Source organism: Haliotis rufescens, unplaced genomic scaffold (assembly GCF_023055435.1).
Source record: "Haliotis rufescens isolate VD_foot unplaced genomic scaffold, xgHalRufe1.0.p SCAF_40, whole genome shotgun sequence".
Lineage (NCBI taxonomy): Eukaryota > Metazoa > Mollusca > Gastropoda > Lepetellida > Haliotidae > Haliotis > Haliotis rufescens.
This window is the reverse complement of record NW_025964113.1, coordinates 484,157-496,927: the sequence shown is the minus strand read 5'-3', so window position 1 is coordinate 496,927 and position 12,771 is coordinate 484,157. Positions and strand designations below refer to the sequence as shown.

General features: G+C 38.5%; 1 protein-coding gene across 2 annotated transcripts in view; it reads left to right on the top strand.

Annotated features, from left to right (window-relative positions):
- LOC124138005 (neuropeptide FF receptor 2-like) overlaps positions 1-5,470 on the top strand; it is a 72,052-nt gene extending 66,582 nt beyond the window's left edge. For both annotated transcript variants that reach the window (XM_046504512.2, XM_048382710.1), the window contains exon 6: positions 2,417-5,470. In XM_046504512.2, the coding sequence (XP_046360468.1) occupies positions 2,417-2,520 (104 nt within the window). In that variant the 3' untranslated portion in view covers positions 2,521-5,470. The remainder of the gene's footprint in view (positions 1-2,416) is intronic.
- Positions 5,471-12,771: the final 7,301 nt, after the last annotated feature.

Here is a 12,771-nt window from a genome sequence, read left to right as displayed (position 1 = left end):
TTGATCAGACGAATGACCAATATTATAATGTTAATTTTACTCACATAACATCTAAACCACTTTATATAAAGCACAGTTACTTTTTCCGCTAGCATATGAAGCAATGTCCAAGTTCAATGCAACTGTTCTTGCAGGTAGGTATACAATTGCAATATTTCAATCAAGCTATACTGTCCATGATCAATTTACAACCACTTTTCTTTCTCAAACCTGCAAAACCGAAATGAAACATCTTGAACTTCGTACATCACATATTTGATTTCAATTTCGTTTTTAATGGATATAATGCAAGGATTCGAGGGTAGGTGATATCCACACACGCAAACAGTCGAACATCCGAGAATCCCCTGTGCTATCACGCGCTCAAACGTCAATAAAGTCAGTCAATCACATGCCTTGGAATGGTTTTTAACCACTTGAGATAGAAAACTGTCGACAGCTTGGAGAAGGAACACTGCGTGTTTTGAGAAAATTAACTACGCTATTTCCCTCACACATAATCGGTTAGAGCATGATGACCCCGTTGTTTGAGCGAAAACATTGCCAGCCCACAGTGGAAGAAATAGTTCTATATCCAAATATTTCCATGTTCTTCCCAAGCTTGGAAATATTGCTTTTTCTCCCAGTGCTACATGAGACTGTTTTCATGCTTACAAAACTTCACGATCACAAACTTTATTATTTTTATGAAAGAAAAGAATAGTTGGAGAACTTTTTTAAATCAGGTTTTATCCTGTCATGTCCATTACAAGTGCGTCATCATGTGAGCACACTTTCAAGCGGTCAGTTTACATGCTGAGGCCAGGGAAAGATTTAATTACAAATTTTTTGTACATCTGATATCTTCAATTTGTTTTTACAAGACTGACGAAGTTATAGCTTTCCTGTACTTATGGTTTGATGTCTTATACAAAACGGCATTGTCGTTTACTCTGAGTTTGATTATGTGATAAAAATGTATAATATTACATTGCATGGAACATGTCCTTTCCAGCATATATATCAAATGTGAAAGCTTTGATGCTGTATGTAATGTCTGTGGATATGATTCTAATTTGAATCGTCATATAACGAAAACAAAAAAGAAATTGACAATGTAATCTACACATCCCCCAATTAAATCGGTTATGTGAAACATCTCACCTTTGGTAGGAAGTATATTAATGTACGCATTCCCACATGATCCGAGCGTGGTACAACAACACACGATCGGGTAACGGCTGGGATTTGGTCTTGCCATCTTGAGTGGCTTTGGGTGGTGAAAACGTTCGCTCGTCAAGAAGCCAGAGGCCCGGGTTCGATTCCTCACATTGGTACAATGTGTGAAGCCCTTTCCTGATATCCTTCGCCTTGATACTGTTAATAATTCTAGAAGCGGCGTACGCGTAAAACCCAACTCACTCGATAACTCTTCCCATCCAAGTTATTCGTACTCCGTAGGCATTGCAATCACAAGCTCGCTGTTCCAGCAGGCTCTGGGACTTGAATGTCTGGGATCCAAACACTGGAAGCTGCCCAACCTAAAATTCGATTCTGTTCTTTTTCCAATTTGTTTACTGGGCGTTCCAGTTTTGGACATTCGTCCGAATTTGGCGTGATGACATTATGGTATTATTATTGTGTCTGTTACAAAACGCATACCAGCAAAATGTGTCGTCAAGGAAAACCCTTCACAGTATCAACAATTGTCAACGATATGTGTTTGTTGTAGTGTGTAAACGATGAATGTATGTACATCCGACATTTACAATGCTAAATAGATATAGCCCTTTGTCTCGCCAAGATGTCTCGACAAAAATACACACACACATAGATTTATAAACCATTGACAACGTAAGCGTCGGACCTGTCATGGATACGGAGTCATGAAAAGGTTACTATTTACGTAATTGCATAGGTCGGTGAGGGTAGTGTGACCCTAGTTTGTGTATACAGTTAGTAGCACGTCGTTACATGTATAATTTATAAAGACATGTGGATATTACCAATGTGAATAAGAAATTGAAAATATATTTTGCTTTACCTTGATAAATTGTTTCCATGAAACTATTTTGTGAATGTCCATGTTTTGTTGTCAAATAGACGGTACTATGTTTGTTTTATTTATTAAATTCTATCTAAGTTTAAACGTAATGGTAAGAGGAACCCTGCATACATTCACGTCAAACATTATTCAACTGTTTTTACACGTGCATTGTCTGTTACAAACTAGAAGACCTAGGGTCATCCTAAATACATCACGTTAATCTTGTCGGTATAAGCCTACCATGGCGTGATTCAGCAGGGATGATTACATGGATTATCGAATGAATTTAGTTTCAAAGCTTATGATGTGTTTTGTCATATACCACTGGCATATGGCGTCAAATATATCTATTTCACTACATATTTTAATAATCATATAATTTCATTACAGGATTTCAACTTCTTTTCCGAAGCATCGAGCGGAAGAATCGTTACAACACAATGGTATCTCGGGTTGACTCCTTCCAAAGCTCCACAAACATCACCAAGGTGTAGTGCGTTCAACTCCAGGTTGGGGTCAGTCTGCAGCCATACAGTGGAGATTGTTGGACACACTTGCGTGTGTTGCAACGAAAGGTTGCTCAGTTGTCTACCCAATCAAGACAATCTACTTCAAGACAGACACCAAGACGGCTTATCAATGTTATCAGCAACTATCTCGATTCATGTTAAAGTAGATTTGAACGGGTTCTCATATTATACCACGACAGGAGTAACACAGTCGTAACACAGTCGTCCGCGAGTGGTGATGTACGCCAAGGACTGTTGCAGACCTTCCTTTAATCATATGCCTCTTTGGTGGATCCACTTGCTTTAAATTATCAACACTCACGAAAGACTGACACTGAAATAGATCAAGTATATTTCAACTGGAGAAAACGAATCACGTTATTCAGAGATAAACATGAAATGACCTGTGGATCTGAAGATCTATTCAATATACAGAATGGCTTCATACAAAGCTGGAAGTCCTAAATTTAGATTTTATGAAGGCGGCGGCAACGTTGTTGTTTGTTGTGATCTGAATATCACAAGGTATTCCTTAAACCGAATCGTTGCCGTGTGTGATTTAATTATCGAACAACATTCACCGTGCGATGACAGACTCTCTGATTTACATCAATTGTCTTTCTGCTGTGTGGTGAAGTGGATGATGACTAAGTGGGAAGTGAAGGGCTGTATCTGCACACCAATGCCATCTGTCCATATCAAGAGGCCAATGAGACTACAATGTACACTTTGTACCAATTATTCCTACCAGCATGGCAGTAATGGTCGGACTGCTAGGGTCATGTGAAGATCAGCTGTCAGCGGACGCTCCGCAGGCACACAACAACATATCATAGGGTTTAACTCTACACACCTGTTCTATGGCTATATATAACATTGAATATATCATGTCACATTGTTTTAAATCTATTCAAAATTGCGTTGTTGTTTTTTTAGAAATTTGTAATATTGAATAGTTATATTTTCTGATCTTCAGACAAAATGGAGAGTATACTATTTGGATGTCCATTATATAAAATGCTTGTATCAGTACCAACTTACATGTGTATAAGAACGTGATCCTGATATCGTATGACTTGTATGTTTAGCCTAGCACGACTGTGTAGTTAAAAGATACACTGCATCGTCTGTCATCTGAGCACACTGTGTTGTGTTTTTTGGGATGACGGAAAATATGGTTTGGCGGCTGAAACAAATTTTATTGTTGTGCATACTAGAACAGCATTGATGATATCATCTGTCCATTGTACATTTTGTGCAAGAGCCAATTTGGTCAGGTGATTTTACCACGAACTACCTGATCGTGATATATTTGTACGTCACATAAACTGCATCCTGTACATAAAACCAACATGATGATGCAGAGGTTTTCGGTATAAATACCCCACTACGATCCATTACTGCTGCAATGCATTTGCCCACTCATTGAAAGTTCCTGAACTCCCGGATATTGTGGCAAATGAAACGCAAGAAATGGGTCTGGTGCGAAGGATAATAGGCATGCGAGTGCCGCGATGATTGTCTCAGTAAGCCACGAAGACTCTAAATTGTTATAAATCTCATCAGATCAGGAAGCTGTGATGCTAAAGTTGCCACCAGTGGAGTTGGAAAGTGTACAATATCTCACGATTTGTGATTCTGGATAGATTGTTGTGCGAAAGGGAGAACGGAAAGAACTCTTGATAGAACAGTATTCCCAAAGTGTTGAGATCGACATGAATCATGTGATCAGGGACGTTTTATCCTGAATGTCTTTGTAGACAATGTAAACTGAATATTGACATGAACAGGATATTGAGCAGTTGTCAAATTTTTAGGTTCAACTTATGCTTTGATCATTAACGAATGTTGTGAGATATATTTTTATGTCCCATGCACCACGCACTCTGCAACACTGTAACAGTGGTGTTCACCATGACTTGTACTTGTGTGGAAAATGTTCATCCTGTATCCTCAGTATTGTTGAGAACTAATGACCAATCGCTTTGATATCGTATAAGCAAATGGGCCTGGTGTAGTAGTGCATTGTCAGTGCAGATATTGCTTAGACAGACCATCTATAATATTTTTCGATAGTCGAGTTTCTCGGAGAACGTTTCTTGTGCTAATTGTACTTCTGATACTGAGTGGCCTCTTGTTATAATATCTCATACATTTTCATGAGAATAGGTAATTGGAATATTTCATCTGTGATTGCTTGATTATCGGGTCTTACTGAACACAATTGCAAGTCAAGTGAAAGCTGACTGATCATTGCCTATACACGCCGTTTATACCAAGCCATGGGAGAAACAAGTAAATGTGAATTTGACAGACTCGAAACATGACAATTCAAAATAGATTAAGGCTATTGAATCTGTTAAATTGTATTATATATCGAACTGAGAATCCGGGTTGAAGTTTAAAATACTGAATAACATATTGTAGTTCCAAAGCATTTTACAACTAGATTACTTGCTCTGTTAGGGCTGGTAAGTTTGACAGCATGGCCCTAATCGACCTGTGTAATGAATCATAACATTTCTGGGATCATTATTCTGTTGTAAAGACCATTACCTAAATGCATCAATGTAGTAATATAAATGTATTTTTAATAATGTTGATTTTCAATTTATAATTAATATTTATTTTGACAGTTTAACTGAAACGATTCTTCAAAATGTGTGTGTTGATACGGAAATTTAGAGCATGTAGAAGCAGTACATACCGTTTGAATCGAAACTAAAAGAAACCTACACCAATGTTTTAGGATGAAGTGATGTTAACACACTCTAATCATGAATGTAGTTCGATAACATAATGGCTAGCTTTCATCGTCTCTGAAGAATAGCCCAGTATAGGACAACTGATTACACGAAAGAAAACGAACTTTCAAGTTGCAAATGTTGTTACGATTGTGGTTATATGTCAATGAATAATATGCCTGTTTAAAAACCAGTATAGTTGTGTCTTTCTGTTACTGCCTTTGATAGCGAATCACATCGCAGCCCTAAAGTAAATTCCATTTCCCCTCTGAAAGTAAACTCTGTTTCAACCCTAAGGGTGATGGGATCAAGGCGAATATTTGCCTGTTGTCGTTCACTGGTGGGGTAATGGCATTATGGCCTGTGTCGGCAACTAACGCTATGAATCGAGGGCGAAGAGCACGGTATTGACAACTTTGTAAGGTGGTTGTGACTGCTATTGACTTAGAAGTCAGAGAAGTTGGTCTGTGAGCTATTTGTTCCATGTCGCAGCTGTCGACGAAACTAATGGGTAGTTCTCGACCCCTTTACCTCACGTCATAACTACTGATTTAATATAGTAACGCTGACTGAGACGCGCTGTTCTGATAAAGGTATGGTTACGTTCGGTATGGATGTAAAGCGCGTAGTTTGCGCAAAGTTTTCATTGACTTGCGTGAAGGACACAGTTAGAATTATCGATAAAATAATTTCACAATATTTAAACTGAAGCAGCGCTTTTTAGTTTTATTTATTTATTTATTTTGTTTTTTAACTATATTTGTTAAATGTATTGCAAGAATGTTAGCTCGGACGCCTTTGATACATTGCTGTTTTGTTGCTAAACGCCGCACAAAGCAATAGGACGGTGGCTTGCAATAATGATTGATATTATGAGGAACGACAGATGCCGTCGCTGTCCGATTATACACAATCAACCAAGTCACCGTGTCTGCCCACCCGATCCATGCAGTCGCCCTCACGACAAGCATGGGTTCCTCAGGAATCCCAACGGGGCCCGTGATATAATGAGAAGCGATATCTGCATTATATACTAAATACCATTCAACCAGAGCGTGAGTCCTCCGAGACACATGCAGAAGACAAGCAGACAATGAACTCATTTTGATAAACTGATATTTGGAAGGGCTAGCCGACAGTTAATTGGTAAATATCGTGCATGTGTTTCGAAGATATCTCTCAGGGAATTGTATGTTCCATCGAAAATATCACACACGCTATCATAAATTAAATATGTATATATAGTATATAAAGGTATGTATTTCTTTGAGTACTGATTGTCACGATATGTACTTTATATACTTTTTGTACTGATGGCAGAACTTCTATAAGTTCCAACTAATGCCGATAAGTTTAAACACCTTTGAACTAGTTAATATGTAAAATGTAAACTGTTCCTTTATTTATTTTCCTTTTATTTATTTGCAATGAATTATGAAGAAGGGGGTTTCGGGTTACACGATATGTATATTAGAACACAAATGTTTCAATTGGTTTGATTCGATTTCGCTAATTTCTTCATTCTAGTTCTCCTATTATTCAAAGTGAAATGACCCACTTGAATAGGAGTTTCCTAACATACAGCGTATAATCTTTATTTAAGTATAAACCAAATATACCATCATAACAAAGGAAACACTACTATTATTTCTATGCAAATTTACTAGTCAGTAAGTGAAGGTCAAGTTCAAATATATAGAGGATATTTCATGTGTCGAGTGAAATATGTTTCTCTCACCGAGTGACGGGGAAATAGAGATATTTTTAGGAGTGGCGTAGCCACGAGTAAAAGCATCTTCTTTCCCCCGTCGCGAGAGGAGAGAAACATGATATTTCAAGAGGAACATGGAACATCCAATTCTATTATATATTTTTTGTGTAGTGTAGTTTTCATTACAAATGTAAAACTTTGAAACGTAGGTTCTCCCTACCTAACACGTTTCACCACCCCTTGTAATTGCGAATTAAAAAGTAGTTCCGATTTTGCAAAATCTTAAAAAATATAAGCAAAAGTAATGAAAAAAAGTTGAGGTCACTAAAATGCGTTTTGATACATATGATTATATAAAAAATCAACTTCAACAAAAAAATATTCTTGAAAGCTGCGAGACCGCAATTGGAAGCGAAGAAATACACGTTTGTCATGTAACACAAATGGCGCTTTACAAAAAGAACAGTCTCGATTGAAGAAGTAATTAAATGAGAGATTAACAGTTTATAACGAAACATTTTCAAGAGAATAACAAACGTCAAGAAGCGATATTAACTCCATAAATGACAATCTGTCGTTATTTTGCCTTGTCAATGTGAAACTAACGTAAGTCAACAGTTACACGGTTGTATACGGGCCAGACATTTATGACACATGGAGACAATTTACAGGGAGGTAACTCTTGCATGTCAATAGTTCAGTCAAATGTTATATTCACTGCAGTGAAATATCAAGTATTATGATCACTGCAATGAAAATATAACCTTTCTCAACTTTAGAAGAACTCATTCGTTCACACTGAAGTATGTAATAAACCCTCGTCCCTGGAAACACCATATGAACATGCGTTAATTTTCACACAGTTTGCAACAACGACATATGTTGTATATCAAACATGTCATGGATTTCTTGATATTTCAATACATTTATTTTCCCGGCAATATCTTTATACTACGCAATAGAAACACTTTCTATGGTAATGCGACCTAACATACTCTCCGGAATGAAGGGCCCCGTGGTCCCTCTCCAGATGGCCAGACAGGTCGTCTGTCCTGACAGTTCTGATACCAAACATGCGACGAATCATCTTTAAAAGGCCAATTAGTTGTATGAATTGGTGGAAATCAACACAGTCAGACGAAAGAAGATAAGTTAAAATCCTCACGTCCTTGTGAGCCGGAACCATGCTTGAAACCCGATTGCTTAGCAGAAAGAAAAGACTTAAGTCTGGCGTCTTACAGATATAGGACCATTATGGAAATGATTCCCACAAGAAGTACCATTACCTACCGCCTGTCTGAAACAACGTATCAAAGGATCACTCAGCTTTGGGACCTAACGGAGGGGGTTTCAGCGTTAACAGCAGGAGGGGGATACAAAAATCTGTCTGATGGCTGATCTCCAGATGTTAAGTAATATATGAGCTGAACGTGAAGTCTGTGAAGATGTTTACCACAACAAATAATCTTCAATAAAGAGCACCTGGTGTACTTATAAAGGGGGGATCATGCTTTCTAGACATTTCCTTCACACTTCTGGTTCTGGTAGAAGACACATTATGGACCTGTCAACGATTAACGGTTTGCCTTCTGACATTAAAAATTGTGTTTCTTTTGAAAGGGCATTTTATGGAAAGGTATTAAACTGTAAAATACAGACAAGGAACATCAGTGTGCGTTTACACTTCGAAAGCACATGCTCATGGGATACGGAAATATTTACTACTGGTAATATAAACTCTCTTTAGTAAGCCCTGTAACTGGAATACTGACATATTCATGAGCAACATGTCAGCGACTGAGTGAGTGACTGACTGTAACCACTTCAAGCAATGTTTCTAGCAATAATATGAATTACATAGTGGGACAAGAAGAATGGAGTTCACATATTGTACCCACGTGGGAATTCGAATTGTTCGGCCCGATGAGTCGTATAATACCAGGCCCAGGTGTAACACATTCCTACGTTAGTGTAAAATTTACAACAGTTGGACAATGTATTTAATCAAAGCGTGTAACATTAAGTAAAATCACAATGTATGACTTCGATGTAAAAGAAAGGATATCAATAATCATAACGTGTACCCTTAACGAAATACAAAGACACATGGTTCCTATATATTAAAATGTTCGAGCAGATCGATTGAAATCGACCCTGGTGTATGTTGGTGAATGTCCGATGTAAAGCACCAAGCAAGCGTTTCCAGATAATTCACGGGTCGGAAACACTGATGAATTCTCTAACTTACATTCTAGTTGGCCGGCTTTTGCGGCGATTCATGACATATTTCAGTTAACTGAAGTACACAACTGTTATACTCTGTAAGGCCCCCTCGTGACATAATAATGTAGGTGATATTAATAAGTGTTTTTACTAAAACCAGCACTTAAAAACTGATAACTTGTACCTAAAAGCTTACAACGTTTCAAGTGAGTTCCCTACCAACGACATTTTGTGTACACACTCATCTCTGGCGACAATACTTTGTAAATGATTGAAAATGAATTATTTTGATTTGATAGATCGACCCCAAACATTCCGAGTGTCGAATCACTGAACGAAATGTTTGAATAAACAAAAGGCAAAAAGTTAAAAGGGTTCGATACAGTGACATTTGTGGGATCTTGCCGAATGTTGTCAATTGTATCAGAACAAGGGAATAACAAAATACGCAGTCATATCTATATATTCAGAGCATATCATTCATAATAAGAAAATAGTGACATTCATGCGATCGTATGAATCAATTGTAATTAGATGTGTTTAACTGGTAATGTTATCTCGACAGATTAAGTCTGAGATGACATGTCCTATTCCTCTGGAAGAGTTGTAGCAGTACCCGCATTGCACCTACCCACTGAGGACTGCATCCGTGATCTAGTGGTAGAGCGTCCGCCCGGAGAGCGGAGGGTCTGGGTTTCGATCCCCGGCCTCGTCATACTAAAATACATTGAAAATGGAACTTGTTGTAACCCTGTCTGGCGCTCGGCATTACGGGGCTAAAACAAGGACTGGTCGGCTCGGAGTCAGTATACTGTGTCTGAGTGGGGTATTCATGTTAACCTGCGGCATGGTATTTCAGTGAGCTAGTGCTATAAATCGGCATCAGTCCTGACAAGAACAAGCAGCCACACACACATACACGTGCATGCACGTCGCTACATAAGTGCAATAATCTTAGACGCTACGTTAAACCCAATTTCACCTCACCTCACCTTCCCACTGACCATCCTTACTAGTGGACAGTTAAGAACACATGTATGCTACTAGGGTGACTTGCGTCTATTGTTTTGTATGCACATTGATATCATGGACGGACTTTCAGTCTGTGTCTCATTGTGCATCGGCCACAGAGGATGTATCTGCTGATTAGCGGGAGGCTAAGTTTATTAACCTGACCTCTGTTACCTCAGTAACATGCTATATGTTTCCTAAAATAGTTCCCTATCCTTTGATTCATTTGGAACCCGAATACAGCATGGCATGTTGTTATTGATTCCGAGCTCGCTACCATTTCGGGCACTAAATTCATGCTTTGGAAATATAAAAAATTAATACACTCAAAAAGATAGGGGATATTAGGAAATAACTCAAATTTTCCAAAATTGTAAGAGATATCAGTTTCTAGTGGTGGTTATATGATAATAATTAACTAATTGGGAACACATCACACCCGGTAGTGAAGTACGACAGTAGATGTTATGACCGCCAACGATCATGAAAGACAAGGGTAAGATGGTAAATTTCAAAGTTGACGGTTTTTTCATCAGTAGTGCATAATACCGCCACCACTTGTCAGACATTCATTCATTCGACGAGGCATACCGTGTGTGAGTCTTCCAGTGGCGATTTGAGGGAGTAACTCCTCTTATAGCGCTTACGTGGTCGAAGGCCTTTGAAGTTGACGCAGACGTCTTCTTATTGCCCCTGACGTGTTCAATGGGACCGACACGCCTTGCAAACGGGACAATAAAGGATGTAAGTATGTTGTCCCGATAGTACTGTTGAGTGAATATTCCATATCTAGTGGGGTCCGGTCATTAGCGATGCAACTCCACACCATAACCAAACAGCCAAATCTGTCATAAGATCTCAAGTTGACATTAACGTTCATTTCGACGTCGCCAGACACGACAACGGCTATCAAGTGAATCGGAACTCATCCGAAGACGTGACACATGACCAACGACAATTACTTCAGTTTCGACGTTGTGTACACCATTGAGGGCTATTGGTATTATGGCGAGTTGTAAGGGTCGTCACAACACGTGAAGATGAGCTGCATGTAGACGATTTCTAATCGTCTGATCGTAACTCATACTCCAGTAGCCTGATGAAAGTTTGCAGCAGTTTGATATGAACTCCATATCGTGGAGCCTGGTTGCGGATCAATCGATTCAGTACTCTTGTCGTTGACCTGGGACGCCCTGAACGGGGTCGATCGTGAACAGTTTTGTTTTGTTGGTACATGTATCTATTCCATAGTCTGCTTGTCACAGACTGTGATACATTGGACGTAAGGGCCACTGGACACTGGACACTGACTTCTGCCAGTTTCAAGCTTGCCGACAGCCCGCACAAGCTCCGCGCGTTGCAGGCGGCGCACGGCTAGTTCATACGTCAACAATGAATGAAATCAAGCAAATTACAACTGTATGATAAGAAAAATCAAAAAGATTGACCAAAATAAGATCAATAAGATCATTGAAAGTGTCAAAATTGGGATTGAAACCCTACGCACGCGTGTGGCGCTACAGGCATAAATGTTCTTGCATAGGATGTTTGTCGTCAACACTTTCCTTTGTTCTAATACTTAGTATTAACATTTATATTTTATTATCCCCTACTTATTGCGAGTGTATTTCGACTATGTAATGAATGTTTTTGTTTTTTTTGTTCTTGTAAACTGACCATAAACTGAAAGGTGCAATCGCATGTTAATTATTTCATAAAAATACTAATTGCCTTCTATTGTAACTGACGATAGAGTTACGTTGTCTTTTTTCTCATTAGAAGCATGTGTTTGCACGTGCGAAATTGAGTAGGAGCCGATTGCGTCCATTCCTGTATAATGGGGACAAACTAGCCAATATTTGTTTATTTATGTAATATATCTTCTCAATTTATTTTGCTATATGTGTTTTCTCACGATGTCTTAGCTAGATAAAGCACTCCTCCTGTGTTATACTTGGGGATGTAAAAACCCCGAGTCTTACGTTTCAAAGCATCAACTTTGGAGACTTGCTTTATCCCACGCATCAATGTTCTTGAGAATCGAAAAACATCGTCGAAACAGATCAGCATGAGTCATGCACGCACACATTGTATAATATCACGAATGACTTAAAGATCCTACCAGCACGATGCAGCAACATATGTGGCTGAACCCCCCAAAATACATTATATTTCACACCTTTAATGCATAGCTTTTTTGTGAGCGGGTTTTGTGTTAATTATTAGAAAAAAATTGTTTGATATTCAGACTTTTTTTTCTTTCATAAACATATTATTTAAAATCAATGCTACTGAGAAAGGGCTTTGAACGATAGCAAATAGGAGATTACAGAACTCGATATGAGTATGTAACATTGTTCTGAAGATCGCTCAAACTGTAACATGTAAATCATTCACAAAAATTGATGGCGAGTGTTTTACGCAGTCGATAGAGACGGTGGAAATTCGAAACACAACAATTCATTTTCGATTTCCACTATCGACCAAACATTTGCAGTGATATATGTGTTCGTCATAATATAACACGTTGAACATCATTGTGAACGT